The following is a 17,946-nucleotide window of genomic DNA, read 5'->3' as shown; positions in this document are numbered from 1 at the left end:
AAAGGAGTACAGTTTGACTACATGGTATCAACCCTTAAAAAAAACATTCCAGTTGCCACCTACGCCGACAGGCCATACCAACGAAACGAAACGAAACAAAACATAAAAAAAACCCAGCCGGCGGAGACACACGACTGTTGCATGGCCGTCAAGGCCCCCCTCCACCCCCTTCCGAAATGTCTTCGTGAAGAAGCGGACTCCCGGCCATTTCTTTGTCCGTCGCTGGGAGAGCAACGTGCGCCGTCCCTTGCCGACGAGGGCGGTTGGGAAAGAAGGAAACCAAAAAGGGACGGATGTTGACCGGAGCGATGTTACGCTCATGGGGCCGTTCCACCTCCGCAATGCGGCGGCACTTGTGTGTCTCTCCTTTTCCCCCCCGGAGGAGGAGAGTCGAGGGGAGGAAGTCCAATGGGATGATGGTTGTTGGAACGCAGCGATCGTGTGATTGGTGCGCCGTTCTTGGCGCCTTGAATCGTGTACCAATCATATCCTTACCCCCCCTCTGCTCCTCTGTTCAACGGTTTTCGTTTTTTTCACTTGGCACAGTTCAAGCTCATTCCTTCTGCTCGTAGTATCTGGGCGTGCCAAGGCGCCAATATGGAGAGGGAGAAGGGGATAAGGGGGAAGGGATTGGCGTGTGTACTGTGTGGAGTTGGCGATGACTGATGAGCAGGCAGCGTGGTGGATTTGCCTGGTGGGGGGAGGATTGTGGTCTTTTTTTTTTGTTTTTTGTGTGCGCTCCAAGTCTTTGTCATTTTTCTCGTCCTTCGCGTGATGCGACTGTCCCAACGGGGAAGTCACGTCTTGGCGCCGAGAGGGGGGACTCGCGCGTATTGTGCTCCGCATCTCTGCTTTGCGTCTTATCACTCTGCGGAGTCTGGGGGGGTTTGCAATGCACAGAGCGCGAAGACACACGGAGACGGGGACACGGTTATTGCGAGCTTTCCCTCCGCTTGGCGCCGGAAGCCGCTTGGCGGTCCCGTCGAGCCAATTTGCGGAGGGGAAGGGAGGGCCCGCGCACACACGCCGAAGCCTTGACCGGGGGGGCGCCGGTCCGGTCGCGTGCGGCGGCGGCGACGGCGACGGGCGGCAGCCCGTGCGGATTAGAGTTTTGCATCGTGTGCTTTCTATCTGGGGAGCCTTTGCGGCTCGTGCTCCAATGGAAAGCACTCACGCGGACAACCTAGTCCCGCTTGAAGATGGAGCGGGCCATGTCGGCGAGGGAACGGCCGCCAAAGAGGAACTGGGAGCTGTGGCGGCCGCAGTGGGTGTAGACGTTGACGGCCTGGGAGTGGGAGGACTTGCGCTTCGCGGGGCGCGGGGAGTCCTGGGAGACGGCCCTCCTGGTGGTGAAGGAGTCGGCAGAGATGGAGCTGGCGTCGGAGCCGGCGCGGCTGCTCTTGGGACGGGGGATGTCGAAGTTTGGAGTGAGGGAAGACATCTTGTTTGTGTGTGTGTGTGATGAAGGTGTGTTTTGAGGCTCAATTGATGGCTTGCTTCAAGATGGGGGGGTTTTTGGGTGGATATTGGTGTGTGAAGTTGGGACGAGAGTCTGATTGGAGATACTCAAACGGTTTGATTGAGACGATGCATACCTTCAGCCGCGGGGTACCCCGTCCTTAAATGCTTGAAGGGCTCGTCAGTGCCGAACGCGGCTGCACGGCTGCTTATTTCTTGGCTCACGTTGACGACCGCTTGGTCGGCATGGATGGACGACGCCATAGGGCTCGGTGGTCTAAGAATGCTGTGCCCCGAGTGGCCGTTTGCCGACTTGGCCGGGTGGCCGGTCGATGGTGGACCCACACGAGACCGGTCGGGCATGGGTACCCCATCAGTGCGACCGAATGCGAGCCGCGAGTGGACTTGGCCTCGTAAGGCAGCTACTAAGGCAGGCTGAGGCTCCCTTGGCTACCATGCTTATTCCGGGCTCGTACTCTCTCACTGGTTGTATTTACGCCGGGATCTGCATACTACTTGGGCTGATTGTTCCGTGAAAGGCCTCAAAGTCAATGCAAGGGATAGGCTCAATCCCCTGGCTTTGAGGCCAGTCAATATTCGCCGAATGAGGAAACATCAAGTCCTTCCAGTTAAACAGCCTCGTTCGTTTTGAGGCCACGAGAGGGCAGATGCGAGATACCGACCGTATGCACGGCTTGCAAGGTTTGATCTCGTGACCATGAGTGCCTGTCCGTGTCGGCGAATTAGACGGTATCTCGGCACGCGGGTGTCGTCAGCTGCGATGGTTTGGTCATATCCGTCCCGCATGTTCGGACGACGCCGAAGGTTTAGCGTCGTTTGCAGTTCTCGGCGCCGCAGCACGTGACGTTTCGTTATCTCGCTGCCTGCTTAGTCGGGCGCGCCGAAGCAGCTAAGGCAGCAAGGCATGAACGCCTCCACACACCACACTGGTGACCCAAGTGCCCAGGGGGGGCACCAGCCACGCTCCTCGGCCACGTTCCTGACCTTGGCGCCGGAAACTTAAGCTTGCGGGTTACCCCAGATTCGGAGCTGTAGGGCTGATCGAAGGGTCGACTTGGTGAAGCTTGAGACCGAGTTGCTATGAAGAGGATGCTCTCCGAGGCCATGGTGCTTTTCTGGTCTGAATGGCTAAAAATTGACGCCGCGGTTGAGAATCCCAGACCGACAAGACCTCGAAGCTCAGCTCCCACCAAGACCCCGTCGTGAGGCTGTCAACGACAACTGGCGCTCAAAGACGGCAATTTGAGGACCGGCAGCGATTGAAATTGAGAAATGACATCATTGCCGTTGATCGTTCGATGTCTGGCTCATTTATGCGCCGCGACTCCTGGGCCTATAAGGGACGTTGTGCTGATCCCAGCTGCCTGACTTAGGCTTCCTCCGTATGGTAAGATGCATAGGGCCGTTGTCGCACTTCGTCTAAGTAATACCAATCTCTTCTTTTCCTCAAGTGGTACTTTGGCCGCGACGATGCGACAATTTGTGGTGGACACTCATCGCCCACTTACCCCCGGGCCCGACTTTTTTTAAACCTCGTGCGCCGAGGAGCACCGTCAATCCTTGCAGGGTGATTGGCATGCTTCGGACCGTTCTAGGTCGAGACGAATATCAGTTGATAGGGTCGCCGGCTGCTGCTTGGACTGCCGATAGTTGTATAACGCCATGGCAATGCTTCGTTTCAAAGGAAAACACATCGAATCTGCGGAATTGATCAGATCCTGACGCCCTCGCCGTATCCCATTGAATTGATGAAAGACGGGTCCAGGGACCGAAAACGGAAGTTTTGCAGCCTGAGAGCAGAAAACGCTCGGGCCATGTACGCTGTGGCTGGTGGGCGCTGCACGTGAGACCCACACAACAGACTCTCGTCGTTCCTCGCCCAAGTGAACGGCGCGCAACAACGCGCGATGGTGATTTTTCAGCGAATCCGATTCTATCACCTGTCGACGGTATAATCTTCCCTTGCCGTGCAAGATTTCCAGCGACAACGGCCGCCGACGTCGAGGCCGACCCGACTTTTTCGCGTTCGGATTGCTGCAATTCCAATGGCGGTCTGCTGCGCCAATACCAACACCTGACGCCTGCTTCCATTGTTCTTGCATTCTCCCTGAGTGCTAAGACACAGGTACGGCTTTCTTTGCTTCGACTCTCCAGTAGCTGCAATAAACCCCAACTTGATCTTTTCCTCGCCTCTTAAACTCTGGTTGCTTCTCTTCTTGAAATGCACGTTGGTTCTGACAACACGCAACTAGATATTTGCTCGCGACGCCAGGCAGCAGTAGCTCCTCGCCGAGAGTGCACAACAACCAAACACGCGACAGCAACACTCCCAACCACGCCCACTCCTTGAAGCCCCAGCGCAGACACGATGCCGTCGAAACGAAAGCGCGACATCGAGGATTTCGATCCTAATAAGTCGGATTCGGATGATGAGAACTTTGAGCCTGGCACGGAAGCGCCCCCCGCTCGCAACAAGAAGCGATCGCGCGGCCATAAAAGCCAAAAGAGCACCGGTGGCCGGCGCCGCACTAACCGATACCGCGGATCGGACATTGAAGACGACGACGATGACGATGTGTCCGATAGCCAAGATGAGGGCTCTTTTATCTCAGAAGACGACGCGGAAGACGAGGATGCCCCTGTTAATGCAGCTGGTCGCCGCGCAAGAAAGGCCGCAACAAAACACAACAGCTACAAGGAGAGCGAGGATGAAGAATCGGACATTGCCGAAGAGTCGGATGATGTGCTCTCGGAGGATTTGCCAAAGCCCAAGAAGAAGGACAGCTTGATGATCAAGCTACGGGTGCCGAAGACTGCCACGACGCCTGTCCCTGCCGCAGCACCATTTACTAGGCGGTCGACCCGTGCTCGCACAGAGGAGCTGGGCGAGGAGCATGTTGAGCTGTCCAATTCAGGCAAACATGCACGGCCTGCCTCGCGATCTAAGAGCCCGGAGGCGTTGGCCCGGACTCGCTCTTCTCGATCGATCAAGGGACTCAAGAAGGCGCCCGAGACGATCGAGGAGGCGACACAAGAGAGCAGCGGCCCTCGCGACGAGGACGCCGACGCCGACATAGATGAGTTGGCCGTCGATGTTGTAGAAGCGCCTGTGGAGCCTAAGGATACCGAAATGGACGACGTCAAAGAATCGACTGAGCAAGTGAAGGGAGATGCCGCTGCAGACGATGACGACGACGAGGATGAGGGTCCAATTACGCGACGGACTCGGGCCAAGAGAGGCAGCGCATCTGGTGCGGGAGCTGGCGAGCCAGAACCTGAGGCCGACGCTGAAGCTGAAGCTGAAGACGACGGTCCTAAGCGACGCTTAACTCGCAGAGGCGGGCTTCGAAAGTCAAAATCCGTCCAGGAACCGAGTAGTGACTTCGAGCCCGGCGAAGAGTCTGCAGATGATGGAGCTCACATGTCTGACACGCCCAAGAAGAATTCAGGCGACATTGATGATGGTGATTTCGACAGCCCTGCTCCGCGCGGTAGAGCCGCCAAGCCCAAGGGCCGATCCACCCGGAACTCGCACCGCGGTGCCGAATCCGGCGATGAAGTCGAGCTAGACCACGATGAGCTGGCTGAGGAGCTTCACGAGCTTCGACAAGATTCGCGCTCGCGTCGCACACGACGACCTTCGCCAGCCATCATCTACCAAGAAACGGCATCAAAGCGACGCAGAGCTGCTGCGAAGCCGATGAATTATTTTATGCCGCCTCTCTCCGCCGTTAACATTGAGGAGGATGATGGCGAGAATCTTGCCCCGACCCCGGCACGCCGTCGCGGGGGCCGCGGAGGCCCAGGCCAGGCTTGGGACCGTGCTCTCAACACCACTTTTGGCCCCTTCGGAGGTGGAGGCGGTGCCGGGTCGCTTCTTACCGGCCCTTGGGGTACTGGTGCTGCTGGAGGTGTCGATTCCGACAGCAGCGACGATGAGATGGGACAGCGCTCGGGCGCGGCTGGCAACGTGGGCATGACACCCACGTCGGCCGTTGCTCCAGCCGGACTGCTCCCGGGTCTTGCACAGCCTTTGGGCGGAGACGCGGGTGTAGGTGCTACCCCGAACGTCGGCAAGATCAAGAATCAGAAGGCACTCGCAGATGCCGACCCTCTTGGAGTCGATTTGAATGTGGACTTCAATCATGTCGGCGGTCTCCAAGGCCACATTGATCAGCTGAAGGAGATGGTGCAGCTCCCCCTTCTGTACCCGGAGCTCTTTCAGAAGTTCCACGTCACTCCGCCTCGAGGTGTCCTTTTCCACGGTCCACCTGGTACTGGTAAAACTTTGCTTGCTCGAGCCCTCGCCAATTCCGTCGGCATTGGTGGTCGCAAGATCACCTTTTACATGAGAAAGGGTGCTGATGCACTAAGCAAATGGGTTGGTGAAGCTGAGAAGCAGCTGCGCCTGCTTTTCGAGGAAGCTAGAAGGACACAGCCCAGCATCATCTTCTTTGACGAAATCGACGGTTTAGCTCCGGTGCGCTCCAGTAAGCAGGAGCAGATCCATGCCTCCATCGTATCGACGCTTCTGGCCTTGATGGACGGCATGGATGGCCGTGGTCAGGTCATTGTGATTGGTGCCACCAACCGTCCAGACAACATTGATCCCGCTCTCAGGAGGCCTGGAAGATTCGACCGAGAGTTTTACTTCCCGCTTCCGGACGTGCAGGGTCGACGGTCAATTCTTGAAATCCACACCAAGGATTGGGGACTTTCGGAGCCGTTCAAGCAACAGCTAGCTGAGAATACCAAAGGCTACGGAGGTGCTGATCTTCGAGCGCTTTGTACGGAAGCCGCCCTCAATGCCATCCAGAGGACCTACCCGCAGATCTACTCGTCCCAGGACAAACTCATCGTCAATGCGGACAAAATCAGCATCCATGCGACAGATTTCATGCTGTCAATCAAGAAAATGATCCCATCCTCCGAGCGATCCGCTGGCACAGGAGCAGCACCGTTGCCGAAGGGAGTTGAGCCCCTCCTCCGGGACCAGTTCAGCTCCATCAAGCTAGCGCTGGACGAGGTGCTCCCTCGCAAGAAGAAGCTAACAGCACTGGAAGAGGCCATGTATGAGCAATTCAACGATGAGGACCATGGCTTCGGACGCGAGGCATTGTACCAAGAGTTCGAAAGAACTCGGATTTTCCGTCCTCGATTCCTGATCCATGGCTTTACGGGCATGGGTCAAAGCTATCTCTCGTCTGCCCTGCTGCACCACTTTGAGGGAGTGCATGTCCAGAACTTTGGCCTTCCTAATTTGCTTGCCGATGGACGGGTAGGTTTAGTCTCAACCCAATTACGTTCCAATTACGTTCTACTTGCTAACTTGATGCAGCCCATGGAGCAGGTCATTGTAAGCCTTTTCACTGAAGTCAAGAGGCACAAGCCAAGCGTCATCTACATCCCAAGCATCGATTCGTGGTACGCCTCCATGAGGGACACTCTGCCCTTCATCACCTTCAAGGCCATGCTGAAGTCGATCCCGCCTACGGATCCTATCCTGGTACTTGCAACCGCGGAATATGAAGCTGGAGAAGAGCTCGCTCCGGAACTTGTGCGGGAACTCTTCGCATTCTCCCGCAAGAATCGGTTGCAGATTGAACGGCCGAAGCATGTAAGTGTCTCTTAGAGCAGCTTAAGAGCTTCGCTAACCTGACCCAGCCAAACCGGCGAGAGTATTTCGCTGCTATCGTCGAACATATTCGTAAGAGCCCCGCCGACTTCCCCGATCCCGCCAATCGAAAGATGAGAGTCTTGGAGCAGCTACAAGTTGCTCCGCCACCGCCGCCTAAAGTACCTACCAAAGACGAAGTCAAAGCCATGCAGAAACGCGATCACCAACTCCTCAACATCTTGAAGGTGCAGCTGCAGCCAATCATGGACCAGATCAACAGGAAGTACAAGAAGTTCAGGCAACCCGTCATACCTACCACTCAGTTGGACTACCTGTTCATCGAGAAGGATCCCAATTATGTCCATCCCGACATTGCAGGCATCGAACCTCGCCCATTCGAAATCGTCAAGGACAAATACGGCGACGATGTGCTGCGCGAAACCGCAACGGGGAAAACTTTCTTCAACCTCGAAACCACGACCATCGAGGAGCGGTTGTCAAACGGCTTTTACTGTCGGCCAAAGGACTTCCTTCGAGATATCAAATCTCTGGCCAAGGACTCCAAGAACATCGGCGACAAGGAGAGAACGCTCAAGGCAAACGAGCTCGTCAGCAATGTCGAGGTCGATGTCGCAACCATCGAGGGCAATACGAGCACGGTGGACTGGGAGGCGCTGCACCAGAGACAACTCCAACGCGCTAAGGCCGCAGCCGAGAAGGACCGCAAGAGAAAAGCCATGCAGTCTGTTGTCAATCGCATCCAGTCCGACGTCGCTGGCGGGAACGACAGCGACTCACAGGGACCGGTTACATTGGGCGAACAGATCCCCGGGTCAAGTCATGCCATGGCTCGCTTCCAGGTCATGAGCCCCGGACCCGGTGGCAGCTCCGAAGCCCACCAACAAAGCAATGGAGCATCCAATCCATCTCGGCAGAGTGACGTGCACATGAGCGGCGTCGACGACGATACGACACAGGATAGCTCCATGCAACCGCCATCACAATGGCCGTCGCAAGACCCCCGGTCTGCGAACCAGGCAACAGGCGCAAACACCGGAACCAACCAGTTGTCCCAGAGATCCGTCATCACCACGGTGCCCCCGGGGATGTCCCCTTCTGCGTTGGCGAACGATGCCTCCACTACTAAGACGTCAGACCCTTCAGACAGGTCGACGGAGAAGTGGAGCACTCAGGCAACAAACGGGTTCCACACAGATCAATACAGCCAGGGTGACAATTCGCAACTTCAGGACACTCAGATACCTGCCGGCATGGGTCCTGTAAGCCAAGCCACTTCTAGTGACGAGGCTTGGCCACACTCCCAGGCTCAGGGCATGGCGCGTGGAATCATCCATCCGCCCGGCAGCCAGACGTCATCACCGAGCAAGTCAAGGAGCTCGGGAGACTCTAAATCGCATGCCATGCCCTTGGTCAACATTCTCAACGATTCTCTCAGCGATGACGTTAGAAACTCTGGCTCATCATCCTCGCAACAGCAACCCGTCATCCACGAGGGTCAGGTTGAACAATTCCTCGACGAGTTGACCGAGGGAACTTCGGGATGCACAATCGAGCAGCTGGAGCAGATCAACCGCGAGCTCATGGATGAGATGTGGAGGACGAGGCACGAGTGGAACCGCATGAAGGTGCTCGGTGATCTCACAAAAGTGTTCAACGAGACGATCAGCGATATCGAGAACATCCAGGGGCTGTTCCAGCAGAGTCAGGAGTCATGAGGCGAGGACGTGGAAGGTAAAGAGTGTTCCTACATCTTGTAAATTAGTACATTGTCATTGATTTCCAGTGTCTGAGTTTTGGCATGGTGGAGACAAAGGTTGACGGGGGCGGAGGAAGGAAACGGAAATGGTCTAGTTTGTGAGCGACAGGACGACCTTTTTCTTGTGATAAAGTACATTATATCGAGAGAACCACCGCATCCTATCTGCGTAACATGGGATAGGCAATAGACGAAAATTGCATTGCAGTATCAGTTCCTCAACGAGTGTCTATCTACCTAGGCATGATAACTACGAATGCGCATGGCAAAGCGAAGGGAAACGAGCAGGAACGAATGTATACCGCAGACCTGATAGAATCAAGGGTCTGGGGACATCCTCGCGATAGGTAGAAATGATACGCTTTCCCGGTAAATGCAAAAGTATTCCCATTGCCCTCTCCCGAAACCTGAACTCCGCTCGACTTGTGAACCCACTTGTGACATTCGTCAGGGCTTGATATCAACTTGATTCACCTCGTTCCTCTAGAATCGCTACCTTTACAATTTGGCCTTGGCGCTATCGTATCTCTTCCCTTCGTCGTCTTGCTCCTTGACGGTTAGGTCCGGCAACTCTGCGGGCATGATCCTCCTCGGCTCCGACCCTGGGACGAGAGCATATTTCGAAAAGTCGGTCACGTGGGCATGGTCTCTCAGAAAGTCCTCGTCCAGCACGAGTTCCCCGTTGACCTTGCTGGCCGGGGCCCGCAGGATCGCGAGCACGGCGTCGGAGAAAATGGTTGGCTTTCTGAGGTCCTTTGACTCGTCGGGGTTGGCGGACTGGAATTTCTGCGTCGCGGCGGACTCGATGGCCTAGCGCATCTGTCAGCTCTTTACTCGGGATGTGCTCGACGACCAGAATCTGTGCCGGGGGGCAAGGGGGTTTGCTTGAACAGGATCCGCTGCAGACATACCGCTGCAGGCCATATACTGGTAATGGCCATATCGGACAACCCCTGCCGGGCAAAGTCCATGGCGAGGCCCTTGGTCAGCACGCTCATGCCGACTTTGCCCATGGCATAGGCTGTCTTGCCGCGGAAGAAGCGACTATAAATGGGCGGGCTAACGACGACGACGCGGCCGCGGCCCTCGCGCTTGAGGTGCGGGAGAGCGGCGTGGAGGGTGAGATAGAGGCCCTCTGGGTTAACGCGTTGCATGAGCTGGAAGCGCTTCGGGGGCGTGTCCTCGACGGAGGCCCACCAGATTGCGCCCGAGTTGTATACCAAGACATCGAGGCGCGAGTATTTCTGGATTGGTGTGTTAGAAATGGACAGCGACGATGGGCTTAAGGTGCAAGAGCGGGAGTTTTGGGGGGCTTAGAGACCTGTATTGTTTTTTGGATTAGTCGAGTGACGCTCTCCTGGTCACGGACGTCTACGGCGATGGGCGTTGCGTTGCCGCCGGCTTCATGGATTTCGCGGGCCACAGTGCTTATGGTCGACTGCTGTGAATTGGGATTCGGTGGGAAAGGATTAGTCTCGGATGCATTGCTGGTTGTCTTCGCAGCCACGACGACTAATAGAACCAGCACGAGTTAATCCCCAAGCCCGCAAAGTTGATTGTGCTGCAATAGAGATGGAAAATCATACCCGCGTAGCCGTTCTTTGCGAGGTCGATGGCAATTTGCCGGCCGATGCCTCTGGAGGCGCCCACTACAAGAGCTACTGGTTTTCCTTCACTCATCCTGTCTGTCGGCCGAGAGTGAGCAGTACGTGTGCTGGCTTCGAGTAGAATGCAGTCAATCAAATCCACGTCAAATCATGTGATGAGAGAGTTGTAATGGCTTGGTTATTTCAATAGCGTCGCAGTCTCTCGCTTAAAGAAACCGCAATATTTAAGAAACTAGAGTTGTCGAGAAACGATAGTAAACATGTCGCCGGAGCTCGGCAAAAGATGTGTATTAGTGATCGTCAGCTGGAATGGCTGGAAGCTACCCCAAGCTTGAGCCACCTGTACCCCAGATTACAAGTTATGCCGAGGTTCCCCACACCATCTAACTCAACTTCATGCCATAGATACAACCCTTCTATGTTATCGCCTCTTATAATAATCACGCCATCGAGACGAGCTACGACGACGATAGGTTGATCTCATTCTTCATTCGCGTTTCGGTAGATATTCTGGGTAATTTCACTACTTCTACTCTGTTAAAACTACCAACATGGGCGGCAAAGTCGATGCTTATATCGATATCGGTATGTTCTCGGTCCACACTGGATAAGAGACTCCAACGGACGTGCTGATGCCCGGATGCAAGCCTCGCTGTATAGCTATGTCGCATTCTATCACATAATCAAGAATCAGGATCTCCTTGCGGCCCATGGGGTGCAGATAGAGTCCGTCCCCATAACTCTCGTCGCACTGGCTGTCACTCACTGATCCTTTTAATCAGCATTCACCCGGTTCTACTTGGCGCTATCAATAACGCCACAGGTTTGTCACCCTTGAATAACCGTTTGTAAAAAATACATCCCACTTCTTACACTTATTCGAATTTTAGGGAACAAACCACCATGGACTCTTCCGGCAAAGGCAAAATATGGCACCTTTGATGCCCGTCGGTCCTCCGTTCGGGTTGGAAAGCCTGGTATCACCACGCCACCCGATTTCATGGAGCGCAGCATGACGGTGCTGCCTCTCCGTGTTTTGCACTTCATCAAAAAAGAATACACGGATGCCACCTACCAAACGACCTGGCACTGGCTCCTCCACTGCTTCTGGGAGCCGCCCAACCTCAACCTCACCAAGCCCGATGTCCTGGCGAAGGCGCTGGCTGATGCGCCGAAACAGTACCCGCCACCGCAAGCTGGAGTCGCCGGCGAGGACAGGCTTTTCAGCGAAGCAGACGTGAAGAAGATCCTGCAGGGGGCCACGACGCAGGAGATCAAGGACTCCGTCAAGGTGAAGACTCAGGAGGCGATTGACCGGGGCGCGTTCGGCGCACCGTGGTTCTGGGCTGTGAACGACCAGGGGCAAGGGGAGCCTTTCTTCGGAAGCGATAGGTTTCACTTCATGTATGAATATTTGGGCGTCCCCTGCCAGGACATCGCCGTCCTCCCGCCTGGAGCCCAGAGTAAGGGTTCGAAACTGTAGTTGACTCCGTATGAGCACATGTATATTTTGAATGGGGTATCTCTTGTTTCTTCCGTAAATGAACGCCGAACCGTACCCGTGCCCGTACCCGAGAGCTTCCAACCGTGAATGAAACCCCTGAAACCGCCATTTTATGCTACACGGCCAGCCATTCTCGCCCGCCGGGAATCCTCCTCCCTCTTCGCCTCGCTGCGCGCCAGGAAATCCTGCCTCTCGGCATACGAATCCTTGGCCTTGCCCGCCAGCTCGAGCTCGTCCTTGAGGCCCTCCTTGTCCACGAACCCAGCCCAGTCCATCTTGCTCTTCTCGACCGTGTTGAGCTTCTTGGCCTGCGCCTCCTTCTCTCTCGCCTTGATCCGCACCGTCATGCCCAGGTTCAGATCCGACCGCTGGTTCACGATTTCGATCACCGGCTCGAAGGCCGAGCGAAATGCCTTCCTGAGAACCCGTTTAGGCTCTTCGTTATCTGGTCCCACGGCCTCCGCAGTTGCGTCTTTGTCGAGGGAGGCCAGGTAGAGCTTCGCCTCGGCCGAGGAGCGCGCCACCAGCTTCTCTTCCGTGTGGACCTTGCCGGCGAAGTTGTAGGTTCGTTTGATACGGATCATGTCTGAAGGGTCGCCTCCCGGGGCATCGTCTGGTTTTTTGGTGTCGGCGCCGGGGCCGGCTTGATTCGAAGACGAGGGTTCTGCTTCCTCTCCGGTCTTGTCTTCGCCGGCCGGCGGTGTCGCCGTCTGTCCAGCGAGCATCTGGGCCCAGATCGCGTCGACGTCGACCGTCACCGGCCCGGAAGCAGCCGCCATCTTGCGCTCTATTTTTCTTTGCAATGCGTCAGTAACTGAACATGTAATAGCAGGCCCCCAAAAACGCGTGTGTACTCACTCTGCAGCGCGCATGCTCCGCGTCTTGACCAGCCCTCCTTCGCCACCCTCGTCCTCCTCTCCCCGAGCTGCATCTGCATCCTTCCCCTTCCTGCGCTTCTTCTTCGCCTTCTTTATCAACGCCTCGTCGCCCGAGTTCTCGAAGCCCGCGTCGTCTGCTTCATCGCCGCCGGCGTCGCGCCTCCGTTTGGTGGTGGCCGTTGTCGCGGCATCGTCACCTTCGCCTTCCGAATCAGAAGCCTCTGAGGCGGCTTCGGCGGCGACCGCGTCCTCGGGGGCGAAATCCGAGTCTTGGGAAGACTCGTAGTCTTCTTCGTCTATTATGGTTTCCGGGGGAGGCATTTTTGAGGAGGTTGGGCTGGGAATTATCCAGTGTCTGCTGGAGAGTGCAAAAGTCGCGTGTGCAGGACTTCAAACTTCGGTCGGTTCCTGTCGGCACAATCATTGACCGAGAAATCTCGGTGAGTCTCGGTATGGAACCAATCAGATCACCCTCCCCGGCCGGTTCAACGCTTCTCGCTACAATCCTCACTTTGCTTGCTTCTTGCCCAATGTAGACCCCTGTATTCCCCATCTATACTTAGTTCACCCGGTTGAAGGTGTCATGACCTTGCATTGTCTTAGGTGGGGGATCGACAAGACCCACGGTGTCTGAATTTAACCGGCGCCGCGATCTCTCTAGCTCTAGCTGGACCATGTGCGCCTTCTCAACGGCATCTCCTCAGGGCCAGGTCCGCCTTTGCATTCCCCGCATCAGCCGGCCCTCCTGACGAGTCCAGGCTGCTGGAGCTTCTGCCACTCTCGTGGGGGTCTATATATTTACTGTGTTCCTCTCCAAGTACACCGTACCGCACATCTCGTTTATTCCAATCGTATTGAATCGAATATTGAACCCACCCCTGTTCGGCTGTTATCGTGTCAGCTGCTTGAGCACCTCATTGTGAACTGGCGGTGTCCTCTGTTCCGTTATGCTGCTTTCCAACTCTTCATATTCTGACCGCCCGTGGCTTTTATTTTAATCACTGTTCTCCTGCCCACTCTTCTTCGCCTGCGGCTCCTCGCCGGCTTTTCCCACTTAATCATTTCGGACCGGTGGTGCTACCGGCGACAGCGACAAAGTTTGCCGAAGAATTCGGGTCCGGATTCTCTTCCTCCCCCGTGTCTCAATCATGACGTCCCCAGTGGATCCTCTCACCGAAGCTCAAAAAGAACACTTTAGGAATACGGGTTGGTTGAAATTGAGCAACTGCTTCACAAAGGAGCAGGCGGAATGGGTCACGAAGGACGTCTGGACGCGACTGGGTATGGACCCTAACGACAAGTCGACGTGGAAGCACCGAACAAATATGCCCCATCACCGTACCTTTGACGTTTCCGAGTACGCACCCAAAGCCTGGGCCGCCATTTGCGAGGTATGCGGCGGGGAAGAACGAGTAGCAACAGAGTCGAAGGAGTGGAGGGACTCTCTCATTGTCAACCTCGGTAGTGACGAGTTCGAGGGACAAGAATCCGACCCCAGAGAGCTGGACAACTGGCATGTGGACGGAGACTTCTTTGTTCATTATCTTGACTCCCCGGAACAGGGGCTGCTCGTGATACCGCTCTTCACGGATATCGTTCCTGGCGGCGGCGGCACGATCATCTGTCCCGAAGCGATGCCAAAGGTTGCGAAGCATCTGTACGATCACCCAGACGGCGTATCCCCGCGGATGGTCCCGAGAGGACACCCCGATTTTTCAAAAGAGAAAAACCTCAACTGGTTTAACTTGCTCGCCGGAAGCTGCAGCGACTTCGTGGAGGCACATGGAGAGGTTGGCGATGTGTACCTGCTGCACCCGCTGATGCTTCACAGCGCTTCTCAGAACCCCCTCAGGCGGCTCAGGGTCATCACCAACCCCCCGGTCTTTCTCAAGCAGCCCCATGTGTTCAACAGACCAGATGGGTCGTACAGTCTAGTGGAGCAGGCGACTTTGAGGGCCTTGGGCTCCAAGTCACTGCCCGAGTGGAAGATAACGGCGGCTAGGGAACGGGTTGTGCCAGAGAGGCTAAAGATTCAAGAGCTGATGAAGCAAGAGGAGTTGAAACGACTTGCATCTACGGCTTAGGAGTCTACAGGATGAGAAGGCGGGCGGTATGTCTTCATAGTAGCAACCAGACCCTATAAGACGCTCTTGTTTAACAACTTTGCTGTCGCGAGAATGAAGAGATCAGACTGAAATATATACCGAAATGAAGATTGCTTCCTGGATCCTCAAAGCTAAGTTCGGGGGCAGATGGTCCTTGAGCAAGCGAAAGAGGGCGCTTGCTGTGTCTAGATACAATAATTGGAGCTCCAACGCCCGACGGAATAGTAATACCAGGAATTCCGAACAACAGGAAGTAGGATAACATGGGACGGAGACCGACACCGGAGCCGAACACAGTAGACCCCGTCTTCCAACTCCGAGATCAGATCACATTAAAACGGTAATTCACCAAATACCCTCCAAAATGGACATGCCGCTAGTTTAGCGGTGCGCATTATCAGAAGCAAACTGCAAATATCCCCGAAAATAGTTCCGCCCTGAACATGCCCCAGCAGCAAAGATTTCCCACCTTGGAGGGAATAACGAGTGATAGGCTGGCCCGTCGCGAGCACATGCCAGACATTTCTTTCGACACTGCAAACTAGCTGATTGCCGTGCTGCACGTATGGCTTCATTACCCAATGCCACCGGCAGCCGTTATCACATGTGTAAGTTGAGAGGCCCTCCCCATAGCAGGAGGTGGGACCGATAGATTTACTGGCACAGATAACTGACGTGGGTTTTGCCCGAGCTGCAGGAACGCTAAGCCTTTATTGGATTCATTTTATAGAGCTGCATCATTGACAATGCCATGATGTGAAATTGAGACTGCCGGGAGGTGTCGCAAGAGGTCCAGGACATGAGGTGAAGAAAGCGTCAGATATTTGGTTCCCCTCTTCCTGGAAGTCCGTGGGTGGCAAATACGGGTCAGTAGAGGCTGGATTTTTGGACTCAAATACTCACCAAGGTTCCTCTATAAGTTTAAGTGGATGTGCCCTTGGTGTTCGCAAGTTCGGTCACGGTCAGGCCGCTGACTTATAGAAGAATAGTCGGTATTCAAGAGTCTTGCCCAAAGGCGTCCACGGTAGGCTTGTGTCCTGATCTCTTACACCAAAGGCACTCCTACTTGACAAGTTCTTATATGCCAATACATAAAACATCTTTATATAACACGAAAAGACCAAAGAAGGGCAGCAGAAGATTGAATTGCACCTGGGGTAAGTTCGTTACTTAGATATTGTCCATCAACTTCATCCAGATCCGCTAAATTGCGTGCCAATTGCAATAATGAAAATCGTGTTGACCTGCACTTCTTTGAAGTAATTAAGAACCTGTCTCGCTGATGCTGTGCAAATCGGCTTTATTCTCTGTTTCGTTGGTACTGACCTTCCTAAGAATTTTTTGATTTATCTCGGTCTTCGCCGCTGTATTCACAGAACCCACCCAAAGAGCATAAACGTCAGGTACGCTTGTTCACCACACCTCACTTCCTTCCTCACTCGGGGAATCAATATTTGGTGAATTTAGCCTCACCTTCCTTTATAAAGCGCGCTCTTCCTCTACTCACCCCTCATCCAACCAGCCACTCCACACATCACACCATACCACACCAACAACAAAAACAATCACATCGACCATCGATAAAATTACTCACACAAGCCAAGATGGCCCCGATCAAGAGCATCGAATACTTCCGAGTCCCCCCTCGCTGGCTCTTCGTCAAAATCACTGACGAGGATGGTAACTACGGCTGGGGCGAGGCAACCCTTGAGGGTCATACTCAGGCAGTCGAGGGATGCCTTGAGTTCTACAAGAGCCAGTTCGTCGGTATGGATGCCGAGTAAGTCGAAGCTTCCCGTCACAGCTACATTTAACTTGTCACACTAATTATGCGACGTTCTTGCAGCGAGATTGAGAACATATGGCAGACAGCCTGGCGCAAGCACTTTTACCGTGGAGGTGCAGTGTTCATGAGCGCGCTCTCCGGCATCGACATTGCCCTTTGGGATATGAAGGGTAAGCATAGGCAACCAAGGTGATTCTCAATAACAATCCTCGCTGATAACTGAACAGGACGCAAGCTGGGGGTTCCTATCTACGAGCTTCTTGGTGGAAAGGTCCGGGACAAGATCAAGGTCTACGCTTGGATTGGCGGCGATCGCCCTGCTGATGTTGCTTTGATGGCGTGAGTTATAATCCTTGGTCTCAAGCCAGTCCATCAATGACACTAACGCCCTCAAAGAAAGAAGCGCCTCGACGCAGGCTTCACCTGTGTCAAGATGAACGCCACTGCAGACCTTGGCTGGCTTGACTCTCCGTCTGCCCTGGCTACTTCCGTGGAGAGGCTTGAGACGGTCAAGAAGATGGGCCTTGATGTGGGGGTTGACTACCACGGTCGCGTCCACAAAGCCATGGCAGGCCAGCTTGCCAAGCTCATGGAGCCTCACCAGCCCTACTTCATTGAGGAGCCTCTTCTTTCGGAGAATATTGGAGGCATCAAGGCTCTATCCCAGAAGACCACCATCCCCATTGCCTTGGGCGAGCGCCTCTACCATCGTTGGGATGTTCGCCCCTTCTTGGAGGCTCAGTGCATCGACATCCTCCAACCCGACATCTCCCACGTCGGAGGCATCTCGGAGATCCGCCGCATTGCAGCCATGTGTGAGGCCTACGACGTCTCTGTTGCTCCTCATTGCCCCCTGGGCCCTATCTCTCTGGCTGCCAGTGTTCAGGTGGACACTGCCATGCCCAACTTCTGCATCCAGGAGATGAGCCTCGGCATCCACTACAATGCCATGGTCGGCAATGAGGATCTCACTAGCTACATCAAGAACCCCGAGGTATGGAGCCCTGTTGACGGCTACATTGGCATTCTCAAGGGTCCTGGCCTGGGCATTGAGGTCGACGAGGAGAAAGTGCGGGAGCTCTCGAAGAACTGCGAGATCTGGGTCACCCCTGGCTTCAATGGCCCTGGTGGCGAGATTCGCGAGTGGTAGACTGTTGTTGTTGGGAGACTGGCGCGACGGCAGCATTTGCTGA

General features: G+C 55.0%; 7 protein-coding genes across 7 annotated transcripts; 4 read left to right on the top strand and 3 right to left on the bottom strand.

The window, feature by feature from the left end:
• Positions 1-1,183: 1,183 nt before the first annotated feature.
• On the bottom strand, positions 1,184-1,441 carry EsH8_IV_000936 (uncharacterized protein; the record flags this gene model as incomplete). The annotated part of the gene is made up of 1 exon (XM_083265826.1): positions 1,184-1,441. One exon carries the CDS (start codon positions 1,439-1,441, stop codon positions 1,184-1,186), a length of 258 nt encoding a protein of 85 aa, XP_083124721.1.
• A 2,406-nt stretch (positions 1,442-3,847) lies between these two features.
• On the top strand, positions 3,848-8,832 carry EsH8_IV_000935 (chromatin segregase YTA7; the record flags this gene model as incomplete). Its single annotated transcript, XM_083265825.1, has 3 exons — positions 3,848-6,757; positions 6,818-7,096; positions 7,144-8,832. 3 exons carry the CDS (start codon positions 3,848-3,850, stop codon positions 8,830-8,832), a joined length of 4,878 nt encoding a protein of 1,625 aa, XP_083124720.1.
• A 539-nt stretch (positions 8,833-9,371) lies between these two features.
• On the bottom strand, positions 9,372-10,553 carry EsH8_IV_000934 (uncharacterized protein; the record flags this gene model as incomplete). The annotated part of the gene is made up of 4 exons (XM_083265824.1): positions 9,372-9,683; positions 9,785-10,117; positions 10,225-10,385; positions 10,460-10,553. The coding sequence occupies 4 exons, from the start codon at positions 10,551-10,553 to the stop codon at positions 9,372-9,374; spliced, it is 900 nt and encodes a 299-aa protein (XP_083124719.1).
• A 478-nt stretch (positions 10,554-11,031) lies between these two features.
• EsH8_IV_000933 (thioredoxin-like protein) lies at positions 11,032-11,963 on the top strand (the record flags this gene model as incomplete). Its single annotated transcript, XM_083265823.1, has 4 exons — positions 11,032-11,065; positions 11,128-11,206; positions 11,263-11,303; positions 11,371-11,963. The coding sequence occupies 4 exons, from the start codon at positions 11,032-11,034 to the stop codon at positions 11,961-11,963; spliced, it is 747 nt and encodes a 248-aa protein (XP_083124718.1).
• A 131-nt stretch (positions 11,964-12,094) lies between these two features.
• EsH8_IV_000932 (Swr1p complex component Swc5) lies at positions 12,095-13,183 on the bottom strand (the record flags this gene model as incomplete). The annotated part of the gene is made up of 2 exons (XM_083265822.1): positions 12,095-12,779; positions 12,843-13,183. The coding sequence occupies 2 exons, from the start codon at positions 13,181-13,183 to the stop codon at positions 12,095-12,097; spliced, it is 1,026 nt and encodes a 341-aa protein (XP_083124717.1).
• An 827-nt stretch (positions 13,184-14,010) lies between these two features.
• EsH8_IV_000931 (uncharacterized protein) lies at positions 14,011-14,946 on the top strand (the record flags this gene model as incomplete). The annotated part of the gene is made up of 1 exon (XM_083265821.1): positions 14,011-14,946. One exon carries the CDS (start codon positions 14,011-14,013, stop codon positions 14,944-14,946), a length of 936 nt encoding a protein of 311 aa, XP_083124716.1.
• A 1,102-nt stretch (positions 14,947-16,048) lies between these two features.
• On the top strand, positions 16,049-17,903 carry EsH8_IV_000930 (uncharacterized protein; the record flags this gene model as incomplete). Its single annotated transcript, XM_083265820.1, has 6 exons — positions 16,049-16,124; positions 16,303-16,370; positions 16,455-16,747; positions 16,814-16,923; positions 16,981-17,092; positions 17,150-17,903. 6 exons carry the CDS (start codon positions 16,049-16,051, stop codon positions 17,901-17,903), a joined length of 1,413 nt encoding a protein of 470 aa, XP_083124715.1.
• Positions 17,904-17,946: the final 43 nt, after the last annotated feature.

The sequence above is a fragment of the Colletotrichum jinshuiense genome, chromosome 4, assembly GCF_051148585.1.
Source record: "Colletotrichum jinshuiense chromosome 4, complete sequence".
Classification (NCBI taxonomy): Eukaryota; Fungi; Ascomycota; class Sordariomycetes; order Glomerellales; family Glomerellaceae; genus Colletotrichum; species Colletotrichum jinshuiense.
The sequence above is the reverse complement of the archived record's forward strand: the minus strand, read 5'-3'. Positions and strand labels throughout refer to the sequence as shown.